The sequence below is a fragment of the Chrysochloris asiatica genome, unplaced genomic scaffold, assembly GCF_000296735.1.
Source record: "Chrysochloris asiatica unplaced genomic scaffold, ChrAsi1.0 scaffold00045, whole genome shotgun sequence".
NCBI lineage: Eukaryota > Metazoa > Chordata > Mammalia > Afrosoricida > Chrysochloridae > Chrysochloris > Chrysochloris asiatica.
In genome coordinates, this window is record NW_006408563.1 from 10534764 (window position 1) to 10547637 (window position 12874).

At 37.6% G+C, this 12874-nt stretch overlaps 1 protein-coding gene across 1 annotated transcript in view; it reads right to left on the bottom strand.

Moving 5' to 3' along the window:
* LOC102838700 (aldehyde oxidase-like) overlaps nt 1–12874 on the bottom strand; it is a 111157-nt gene that overhangs the window by 53320 nt on the left and 44963 nt on the right. Inside the window, exons 12-16 of the mRNA XM_006862038.1 lie at nt 11480–11573; nt 9227–9336; nt 4773–4957; nt 3671–3833; nt 915–1007 (exon numbers count right to left, since the gene is read on the bottom strand). Of these exons, the coding sequence (XP_006862100.1) occupies nt 915–1007; nt 3671–3833; nt 4773–4957; nt 9227–9336; nt 11480–11573 (645 nt within the window). The remainder of the gene's footprint in view (nt 1–914; nt 1008–3670; nt 3834–4772; nt 4958–9226; nt 9337–11479; nt 11574–12874) is intronic.

Sequence of the window (12874 nt, forward strand, 5' to 3'; positions counted from 1 at the left end):
GTCCTTCAATATACTGTCTACAAGACACATCAAAAAGATGGAGACAGTCTAAATGCCCATCAACAGAAAAATGGTTAAACAAACTTTGGTACATACACACAATAAAACAGTATGCGATGTTGAAGAATAAAGAATCTAGGAAACAAGTCACAACATGAATGAATCTGGAGGACATTATGGTGAGTGAAATTAGTCAATCACAAAAGGACAAATAGTGTATGAGATCAATGGTGTAGAAAGTTGAGAAAAGGTTTTCTTGATAAAAGAAACAATCTATAATGGTTACAGGGGAGGAGGGAGAAGGGAAAATTATTTATGGGCTAGAAGGTAGACACATATTAACATGGGTGACAGGGCTGACAATACACAGCAAGAGGGAGGTTAGCAGAGAAAAGATGAAGGTACATAGAGACACAGGGAGAAGTGCAAGAGTTAAAGTTAGTAGAGATAGACACTGTTAACTGTTGGGAGATGAAAGGGATTGCAATCATTGTAATGAAGCAAAGTACATGATTTGTTGAATGTAAAACTGATGATTATTTTGTAAACCTTCTTCGATTCACAATGAAAAAAAATTTTTTTAATGTCCATTTCATGTAGATTTTCAAATGTGTTGGAGTACATTTCTTCATAGTGTTGTTATGTTTTTTATTTCTGCTGGTTCTGTTGTAATGCCATCCATAGCATTTCTTATTAATGTTATTTTCATCTTCTCCTTTTCTTTTGTCAGATTTGCCAATGGTTGGTTGATTCTATTAATCCTTTCAAAGAACTTATTGATTCTATTATTTTTTCTGTTTTCAATCACTTCACCTTTTTTATCCTAAAATTTTTTTAAATGTGTGTTTTTGGTTATTATTTTTGAGAATATATTTTGAATGCATGGACAGATGAAAACCCAACAAATCACCAACCTCAAACATCTGAAGCCCTTGTGGTGTCTCAATGGGAAAATCTTCAAGCACACTCATGAATTTTTCTGGGATATTAGGAAACTTCTGGGGATCCTGAAAAAAAAATAAATAATAATTTTACAATCTGAGTGATTAGGTTGGAAAAGCACATGTAGAAGAAAGGTTATCCAACTTATTGTCTCAGATTTCAGATACCAGTTCTGTTGGGAGAAAGGCCTGGTTTTTAGTTTCCTAGCCTAGTAAGAGTTATTTGAAGAGTGTTGTTGTTGTTAAGTGCTGTTGAGTCAGTTCTGACTCATAGCAACCACGTATAGGTTTCTGATTAAACAGAGCAGCTGGTGGGTTTGAACTGCCGACCTTGTAGTTAGCAGTATAGTGCTTCTCCTATAGCACCTCCAGGGCTCCTTTTGAGCTACAAGGATGTTTAATTGCAGGTTATTTGTGATAGTGAAAAAAGTAGAATTTACCTAAATAAAATAACAATCGGGAAATGGCTAAACAAATTATGGTACATCCATAATACAAAATACTCTGGAGTCATTAAAAATGGTTTTATAGTAGTATACTTACTGACACTGAAAAATGTTCATGAAATACAGCTAAGTTTAAAAAGTGGGTTAAATATTTTATATACAGTATGATTCCATTTTTAAATAATAATATTATAAAATAAATATATATAAAAGTATATATTCCAAAATGTTAGTAGTATTCATTGTAGCATTTAAATAATTTTCGTTTCTCTCTATTATTAATTTTTCAATAGAAATAGAATGCACAATATACAAAAGTGGAGAATATGTACTATTTAAGAGACTATGTGATAACATATAATAGATATAAAATATAGTATATGATATTTACTAGATTAGATATAATACATGTATAATCCTGGTGTGGTGGTGTAGGATAAACACTGAACTGTTAACTATAAGGTCGGTGGCTCTAACCTGCCAGCATTCCTTAGAAACCCTATACAAGGTCACTGTGAGTTGGAATTGACTCGATGGCACTTAACAACAACATATAATATATTAGCTATATTTCTAAGGGCTACTAACCTCAGGGTCAGCAGTTCGAAACTACCAGCTGTTCCATGGGAGAAAGATGAGGCTTTCTGCTACCATAAAGATTTACAGCCTTGGAAACCCTGTCCAGGGTCGCTATGAGTTGGAACTGACTCCATGGCACATAACAACAACAAGTATATATTTATAAACAAAACAATATTTTATATAGTACAAAATAAAGTACATATAATAGATAATATATAATAATAATAAGATGACTGGCTGAAGTAAAAGAGTTAAGTTCTTTTAAGCTAAATTCTCTTAAGCATATGCTTAAATTATTTCTATTGTCATTTGTCTGACACTTTTGAGTCACCTCCTGGCTTATCAATGGTACACTCATAATCATGGACCATCTTTTGAGAAACACTAATGTAGACATAATTTTTAATTAAAAAGTAGTTTAACAAGAAAACTAGAAACAATCTAAGTATTAAAAAATAAATGGATCAAATATTGGTACTTTTATACATAAGAATGTTATATAATCATTAAACATGATGTCACTGAAAATATTTAATGATGTTGTTGTTGTCAAGTGTCTTTGAATTGGTTCTGACTCATAATGACTCTTTACAGTGTTTCTGTGGCTTTAAATCTTTGTGGGAGTAGAAAGCCTCATCTTTCTTCCAAGGCGAGGCTGGTGGGCTCAAACTACAGATAGGCCTTGTGATTTGCAGTCCAATGCTTGTTGTTTGGAGCCACTGTGTGTCTCTTAATGACATTAAAAGATGCTTGTTCTGTGTTATGTTATGGAGTTCTGGTGTGGTGCTGCAGGATACACACTCGACTATAAGGTTGATTTGAACTGCAAACTCACCAGTTGCTCCTTGGAAACCTTGTATAGGGTTGCTGTGAGTCAAAACCAACTCAATGGCTTTTTACAACAAAAACTTATAAGTAAAGTAGGCAAGCTATACTAAACACTTAGATAATTGTATATGTGTGTGACATACATACATAAACTTCTATAGTGAAGGTCCAGAAGGATACACACCAAAATATTAATAGTGATTATATGCAGCAGTTCAAACCCACAAGTCACTTTTTAGAAACCCTATATGAGGTCACAATGAGTCAGGACCCACTCAATGGCATAACAATAACCATGGTGATGCAGCGTTTAAAGTGCTTAGTGGCTAACTGAAAAGACTGGCAGTTTGAATCCACCAGGTGCTCCATGGGAGAAAAATGAAGTTGTCTGTTTCCAAAGATTTACAATCTCAGAAACCCTAAGGAGTGGTTCAACTGTGTCCTATACTGTCCCTATGAATCAGAATCAGCTTGATGGCAGGAGGTTTGGCTTGGTTTGGTTTAATTCAGGAGTGAAAGAGAAGAGAAAGAAGAGAGAGGAGAGCAAGAAAGAAGGACCCATAGGAAACTGTTGGAGGGTCTGTCCCAGATCCCCTTGTTGATGTTAGGAGTCCTCCAGTCAATTCCAACTCTGGTGACTTCATGTGACAGAGTAGAACTGCCCCACGATGTTTTCTTTAGTGTAATCTTTAGGATTGCAGATTGCCATGGAACCACAGGGTAAGTGCCTATGGCAATCTTTTGGGTATCAGATGAGTTCTTAACCCTTTGTACAACCTTGGTGTATTATCAAAACCCAGCAGGGGGTGTCATTTGTGTGTAGAGTCACATTCAGAATATCCAGGCACCCAGAAACCCAGGGAAACCACTTACTATTTTGTTCAGTCCTCGCTGCACTTTGAGGTAAAATTTGAAGAGTAAGCTGATGATGAGGGTTCGCCTATATTCCACCATCCCACCTTTTGCATCAGGGGGAATGTAAATATCTTCCAGGACCAATCGGCAGGCGTCACTCAGCATGTGGTCATCCCATTGTCTGGAAGGAAAGAATGTAAACATTTCACAGAAGAGCAGAAGACAGACACGAAACAGACAGGGCAAGAAAAGAGGGAAAGTAATCTGTTCCCACCTTTGAGATCTAAACAAAATAGCTTCCTATGTATTTCACTGACTTTCTTTCTTATCTGATGCACTGGGTTCCACATTTTCCATGCCAAATCCTTCTTAAATAGTATTGCTAATTTCATGGGCTAGAAATGTTGATTTACCTCAAAACATATGGGTAAAAAAAGTACTAAAATTGAAGCTTCCTGAAATTTGGAATTTTGTGTTGTCCAGTGCTGTATCTCCAGTAACTAGAACGGTGCTGGCATACTACATTGAATAAATATACAGTAGTAAATGAATTGTTGATGACACTAGTAAAGTATCTTACAATGGAAAGTTTTTATGTAAAAGCATCAGGTTATTTTTGTATCTAAGAAAACTTGGATTAAGTTCAATTTATTGACCAATGAATATAATGGGTAGATAAAAATTATTATAAAAGTGCTAGCATGAAGAATTAAAAAGAATTTACTTTTCAAATCCTAGAAATAACTAGGGTCACAGGAAGTTCTTTTAAACTTTTAAAATATTTTGGACATTTAAAAAAAATCGGCACAGTCTTTGAAACATTTACTTATTTTGCAGGTTAATTAAAAATGAAAATTTAAAAATAGCATTCATTCAGACCAGGCAATTTGTGCATTAAGCTTATTACAGACACCTGCTATAGAAGAATCATTAAATCTTGACAATGGTAGACTTTTGGATGAATTTTACTTTATACTTTTTTGCAGTGCTTATGAGTATATACATTTCTATTTGAGCATATGCATTTTTATAATGAGAAAAAAATTCCTCAGTGCTATTTTTATTTAAATATATAAAAATAAAGACCTGAAATCTCTGTCACAGATATGCTCTGGCTTACCTCCCAATGAGCTGCTTACAAGTTTGAGTTGCAGAGACCTGGGTAGGGGCCACGCTTCCGAAGAACATTTTAAGGTCCTTGATGGTGTTTGTGCCGTCTTCAAACTTCACACTCATCCCGGCATTAACAATGGCAAAGTCATTCTCCTGACGTTGGGCCTGCCGGAGTCCCCACACAAAATCCCACTGGAGATGGAGAAACACTCAACAGTTAGTTGCCTGTCTCTATTGTCGGCATCAACAACAACTTTGGTGACTATTTATAGGGAAAAATATTCATGTAAGTGACATGAGTTAGCAGATATTGTTATTAAATGCCAATGAGGCAGCTCTGACTCATTGCAACCTTGTATAGAGCTTCCAAGGAGTAGCTGGTGGATTTGAACCCCTGATCTTGAGGTTAGCAGTCCAGTGTTTATCCTACAAACACCTCACCAGGACTCTGAGTTACAGAGTTATCAGCACTGTTATTAACTATAGAGTACTAACTGTAGGCTGGATACTGTCCTATGTGCTTTTGATGTATTAATATTTGCTCCTTATAACAATTCTGCTCATTGCCAATTTACTGATGGGTAAACTGACAAGCTAACTTGCCAGGGCCACAAGTTATTTAGTAAGTGGCAGGGGAGGAGTTCAAACTCAAACAGTGTAGCTGCCGGGTTGATGCATCTGCTAAGCACTATTGCCTCTCAACTCTGAATCAACATGTGTGTCTTTTGGTCTTCGTTTTCTGTGAAATAGGAAGGGTGGGTTTGACCAGACTGAACTATCACAGCTCCGTTTTTATCTGTTGCATAGTTTGGTATTCTATGTAAATTCCATTCGATTAAATCTAATGTAAAAAAAAAAAAAAAGAAAGAAGAAAACCACTGGACCAGATGTTCTTCAAGTTCCTTTCCAGGTCTGAATCTGTCATTCCATGCTAACTAGCATTACAGTGACCTTTTTTGGGGTGGGTAGGCTCTGACTGGTATGGAACACTAAAGCCAGGAAGTGGGGAAGTTGATTAGTGTGGCCAGCATTTTGGGGACAAAGAAGGGGAATGAAGATTGAATCCTACCACCCTGGGTCCTGTCAAGAATCACAACAATTTTGATATAGAAAACAAAGATTATAAGGAAGTGTTTGAGACACAGTAATCATATTCACTCTATTGCTCTGGAGTAAGTAAGTACTAACTTGGGTGACTGATGGGTCTTTCTTGTCCATTCTTGTTGCCACCATCCTCATTACCACGTATCTGTTACATTAGCCTGGTAAATGTTTATTCAAATTCGTTCTCCCCAACCAATTTATCCTCTATCTTTCTTTTGGATTTATATTCCTAAAACATCACTTTTATTACATTTTAATCTTGCTTTAAAGGAAGCTGTCTGATGGAAAAAGTACAAACTCTTTGGTTGGTGGAAAAATTGATCTGATGGAAACCCTAGCTTCATTTCATATAACTGCTCCAACCATGCTCTGCTTCCTGTCTCCCAGCCTGCATGCCCTCTCCTTGCTATTCTCCTGTCTGGAATAGCCACACCCTTCACTCCACTGATTTAAAAGTTACGTTCTGCTGTGCATAAGGTCACTATGGGTTGGTACCGACTCAATGGCACCTAACAAAAACAACAACAACAACGATCATCTAGACTAAGGAACTCTGGTAGCATAGTGGTTATGAATCGGGCTGCTAACCTCAAGGTTGGCAGTTCGAAACTATCAGCCGTTCCGCAGGAGAAAGATAAGGCTTTCTGCTCCTGTAAAGATTTGCAGCCTCGGAAACCCTGTGCAGGGTCACTATGAGTCGGAACTGACTCCACGGTACAAACAGCAACATCATCTAGACTGAACCCTAGTTTTACCTCCTCTTTGAAACACACTAGTAGAAATGTAGCACCATCACCATCTTCATCACTCTTGGTTCTGCTCATTTGTGGTCTGAGTTGATTAAAATTCCAGTCAACTCTGATCCTTGGTAATTCAGTATTTGCAACATCCAGGGACTCCCTGAGATTATCATCTCCTATTCCTAACCTTTCTTTGTACATTTAGAAACCTTTGAGGACAAGAATTTTAAAAACCTTCAAGACCCTATTGTTTGTCTCTTTCTTATTAAACTCTGTAGTTTTGTCCTGGTTTAGCATTGTGCCTGGCACAAAGAGTGGTTTTTGTTGTTAAATGATTTCCAGTCAGTTCATGACTCATAGCGACCTCGTACAGGATTTTTGAGGCAGTAAATCTTTGCAAGTGCAGAAAGCCTCATCTTTCTCCTGTGGAGCAGCTGCTGGCATTGAACTGAGACCTTGTGGTTTGAAGTCTTCTGTTTATTCTACAGAACCACTGCTCCACATAGAGTGGTAGGTTGTTAATAAATATGTAATTTCCCTCAAAATAATTGTTTAATAAATATCAGTTGACTTGGTAGTATCTTTATGACAAAGAACTATTTTTAAAAAACTTACAGTAGATGATATTGACTATGTTGTTGTTGTTAAGTGCCATCTAATTGATTCCGACCCATAGCGACCCTGTATAGGATTTTTGAGGAGCAGCTGGAGAGCTTGAACCACCAACCTTGCAGTTCAAACAATTTTGCAGTTCAGTGTATTCACCCACAGTGTCAAAGACTTACTCATTCTTAATTATGACGCTAATTTATCTAAAACTGCAAATTTAGTTCCTCACATGAAATCTTTTCCTCTTGCAAGGCTGAGATATCTTTTAAGCATAGTAGGCACAGAGATAGGACACACATTACATATTTTTTGTTATTGTTGTTAAGTGCCATCAAGTCGGTTCTGACTCATAGCAACCTGTATAGAATTTCCAAGGAATAGCTAGTGGGTTTGTGATTAGCTGTCCAATGCTTATCTTATAATGAAGACTCCACAATATTTTAGGGACCTATAAAAATCTTTTATTTTTAACTTCTTTTAAAAATGTAAGAAAAATAAATATAATATTGTTGTTAAGGGCCATTGAGTCAGTGCCGACTCAGCGACCCTGTATAGATTTCTGAGGAGCAGCTGGTGCGTTTGAACTGCCGACTTTGCAGTTCGGCGCATTAATCCACAGCGCCACCCCAGGACTCCGAATAGAATATTAGTGAACATATAATACTGACTCTAACTTGGATTATAATTATCTTTATACCGACAACCATAAGGTATAATTTTGAATGATATCGTTTAATGGCAAAAGGGTCCTATGACGACAGAAGTGTCTGTTGTTGTTATTGACCCTATGCACAGCGGAATGAAACACTGCTTGGTCCTGAGCCATCTTTAAAATCATTGTTATGCCTGAACCCATTCAACATTTGAATAATAGTGGCATTAACTGGTCTTCCTTGTAGGTGCATTATACTTTAAGATAGATCTTGAAATATTCTTTTTGATGAATGCAACACTATTCTTCTTCAATTTGTCATTCTCGGCCGAGTCAGATTCAAAATGGCCAATACCAGTCCATTTCAGTTCATTAATGCCTAGAATATGGATCTTTAGGTGTTCCATTTAATTTTTGACAACTTCCAGTTTTCCTAGATTCATACTTCGTACATTCCATTTTACGATCATTAATGGATATTTACAGCTGTTTCTTCTCCTTTTGAGTTGTGCCCCATCAGCAAATGAAGGTTTCAAAAGCTTTACTCCATTTAAATCATCATGGTCAACTCTACTTTGAGAAGACAGCTCTTCCCCACCTGTATTTTGAGTGCCTTTCAACCTGAGGGGCTCATCTTCTGGCACCGTATCTACAGTATTCTGGTGCTCTTCATCAGGTTTCAATATTCAATATTCTGGGGCTATCTGACAATGTTCCACTGCTATTTAAAAGGTTTTCAGAGGCTAACCATTCAGAGGTTTTGCCTCTCCTTCTTACTAGTCTGTCTTAATTTAGAAGCTCAGCTGAAACCTGTCCACCATGGGTGACCCAGCTGGTATTTAAAATACTGGTGGTTTAGCTTACAGCATCACAGCAACACACAAGCCAACACAGTATGACAAACAGATGAGTAGAGTGCCTAGGACCTATGAAAGTCATTATGTGGGTCTGATTGGAAAGGAAATAGATGGACTATTGGGAATGTGTCCCTCCCTGTGAGCAAAAACAGGAGTCTTGGTGGTGCTGTGGGTTAAGCAGCAGGATGTTAATCACAGTTCAAACATATAAGCTGCTTCCTCAGAGTAAGATAAGACCTTTTGCTTCCTTAAAGATTTATAGTCTTAGAAACCTTAAGGAATAATTTTACTCTTTCCTGTAGGGCCGCTATGAGTCAGAATTGACTCTATGGTAGTGAAGTGTGTGTGTGTGTGTGTGTGTGTGTGTGTGTGTGTGAGTAAAAGTCTTCCTGAAGCAGTTAGTTCAATTGGAGTAATCACCATTCTCCTCTGAAACCTACCTGTCGACTTGCTGTAGACCTAAGCTTCACCTGCTGGCAGGGATCTAGGAAGCTCTTACCTGAGTAGAGTAGGGAATATAGACAGATAACACAATCTCCTCTGGTTTAAGGTCAGCTTCAGGTGATTTCTCAAGGAAATCGCCATTTATAGGAATCTTCCGTTCTCCTTCTGTTAGAGAAAATGACCTTGGTTAGGAAGGATTTAAGGGAGTCCCTGGGGAGCTTGACTACTAACTGAAAGGTTGGGGATTTGAAGTTACCCAGAGGGGCCTTGGAAGAAAGACCTGGTGGTCTACCTCCGTAGGATCACAGTCATTGAAAACCCAATGGAACACACTGCGATTGACGTGAGTTGGAATCAACTCAACAGCAACTGGTTTGGTTTGGATCACATTAGGGAATGAGCTGGAAGTGACAGGCATGCTGTATCTGATATAAAGAAAGGTGCAGGCTGGGAGCGGGAGACATTGGGTGCAAGTTTCAATTCTCATGTTGGGTCACTATAGGCAAGTCATGTAACCTTTTGAGCTTCTGGCTCCTCATCTGTAAAATGACAAGGTTGGTTTAGATAATCTGGGATGTCTTTTCTGTTTTGTACATCCCATTATATGCCAATCTCCAATTTTAACCTTTAAAGCTGTTTGGAAACAGCCTAGTTAGATGTATGAATTTCACAAATGGGAAAACTCAGGTCTGGAGAGCCAGAGAGGTGAAACGACTTTGTCCAAAGTGTTAGAGGTGGCCCTAGTAGCAGAGGTGAGATTCTTGATCTATAGTTTTACCATATTCCCTTATTTCATCTACAACATTTAAAAAATGTGATTTCAATCAAAGAAAAGGCATTCAACATTAATAGCCTATGAATGATATGCATTTATTTTTCTTTAAGTTTAATCCATTTTCTTTAAAATCTCAAGGTGTCGTTGAATAAGAGAAAAGTAAAGGGCAATGTTGTCAAGTGCCGTCAAGTCAGTTTGCCCTACAAAACTGGTTTTGTTTAAAATTGAATGTGCTATATAAAAAAAATGCTATCTTATTGTTCTACGTCCTTTTCTGATGAGTAGCTTCTGGCATCTTAAAAGTTTTTGAGCAGCCATCTAAGATACAACTATTTGTCTCTTCCTATTTGGAGCGAAGGAGTCCTGGTGTGGCACTGTGGGTTAATGCGCTAGACTGCAAAGTCGTTTGAACTGCAAGGTCAGCAGTTCAAGCTCACCAGTTGCTCCTTGGAAACCTTATACAGTGTCGCTATGGGTTGGAACCAACTTGATGGCAATTAACAACAACAACAATCTGGAGCAAAAGAGAATGAAGGAAACCACAGACTAAAAGAAGAAACTAGTCCACAGAACTAACAGTCCACATGAACTGTTGTCTCTTCTAATGAAACCATAAGAGCCAGATGATAACTGGCTACCACTGATTATCATCCTGACCAGGGGTACAATAGAAGGTCCCACATAGAATGGAAGAAAAATATAGAAAAATACACAAATCCCTGAAAAAGACAAGACTTAATGGACTGATAGAGACTAGATGAATCCCAAGACTATCACTCTAAAATAACCTTTAAACGTGAAATTGAAGCCACTCCCAGAGCTCAATCATCTTTCAGCCAAATAATATACAGTATACAAAATAAACAATAACACCCATGAGTCATGTGTTCAATTAACTATCAGAGACCAGTCAACGGCAACAAAAGAAAAAATTGTCTTTATGAAACTCTGAAATGAAATATGCCACAAAATGTTAAAGTCACAGAGATATTGGTCATTAATTTTTTAATTGCTTTTGCACTGCAACTCGAACTGCATAGAGATGGTTAAAAAATATTGGTAAAACATTTAAGAAAAAATGTCAGATACATTAGATTACCTGATCTATAGAATATAGAACATCTGAATAGAAGGATAATCAATCCCCATTTCATTGTTGGGTTTGAAATAATATAAATATCTTGTTTTTTATTGGTGCCATTGAGTCAGTTCCGACTCATAGTGACCTGGATTGGGTTTCTGAAGAGTGGATTGTGGGTTTGAACACTAACCTTTTGGTTAGCCACCCAGTGTTTACCTTATAGTGCCACACCAGCATTCCAATATAAATACAGTCTATATTTATTTGCTGAGTTTAAATGAAGTATAGTTGGGTCTCTGGTTACCATTTATGCACAGAACTACATGAGCTGACAGTGACAATTATAAAATGTAATTTTTGGTCCAGTAAACATCGCTGCCCAGTTCTATACCCTATTCATGATCTGTGGCTATTAATTATAAAAATAGGATGCCTAAAACTCAATCTCTTACCTTTGGACCTCAGATTGATGATAGCATTTCCTGCCGCTAAAATGGGATTTAGGTCAGAAAAATTAGGCCTGCTCACCACATGTCCTCCTAAAGTCTAAAAAAACAACAACAAAAAAGATGTCATGTTTTTCAGCCACATTTTGCAATTTGACAAATTAAAAAAAAAATATATGTATATAGGGTTTTTGTGTACATTTTAAATTCTCTTCTTTGCCTCTCAGAAAGATATGGCAAGTTTTGGGGAATTCAGTCGATCTAGACAACATAGTTAAATCGATCCCACTGCTCCCAATCCAAACTTAATGCCTGGGGAAATATTCATTTTGTATGTGCAACAAGGAGAAACAATTTCTTCGAGAACTGATCTTGGCATGCATTTTGCCCTTGTTTAGGAGTGGTTCCTTGATATGGATGTTTACTTGTAAAGATAAACAGAACAGGAACTAAATGGGAACTTGAGGCTGGGATCAGCAGGCTAGGGAGAAGAGAGGCAATGGCTAAGGGGATGAAAGTGGGTCTAAAAAGATAGGTGTGAGGAGACAAGGACAGAGCCCCAGGAACAAGAATATGTAGAATTTACACTTAAGTTGTCTATTATGCAATAGAATCCTGTCATTAAAGAAATAGAAAAAGATGCAGAAGCTTAAAACACATGGTAGACTCCAAAAATCAACCAAAAAGGTCCACAGACAATAAGAAGAGATGTATATCCTACACTTCCTTCTGCCACCCCAAATCCCACTAATTTGTGTGGAATAGAGAGTGGTTTGAATCAATTACTATTAAGTAACAAAGAACTTTTGGTAAGCTAGACAACTGAGGAGACATTTGGGATACTAATGTTTAGAAACTGACCTCTGTGCAAAGATCTAGCAGGAAAACTAACCATAAAATGAATCATAAGTTGTTTGCTGTGCCTTGGCTGAAACACATTTCATAAAGCTGAACAGTACCTTAGAAAAAGTCTATTTGGTTCAACTTTAATTTTACAATGGAGGGGCACAATGGCTCCTTCTGAATCATGTCACTCCTTGGTGACAGGCTGGGTTTAGAATTTGGGAGTCTTTGGACTCCAGTACTATATCTTGTTGTTAAGTTCTGTTTAAACTCACCAGCCTCTCCTTAGAAACCCTGTAGGGAGTTGTCATGAGTCAGGACTGATTCCACAGTGCTTTATAACAACAACATGAAATCCTGGTGTGGCACTGTAGGATAAGCACCAGATGGAAAAGTCGGTTTGAACTGAACTGCGGGTGGTTCAAGCACACTAGGGCTCCTCGGAAACCCCATACACAGTCGCTGTGAGTTGGAACACTGACTCAACTTCACTTAGCAATACATATATATGTCTTGGTGTGGTGCCAGGAAACTTTCAGTTCAAACCAATCTTGTGGT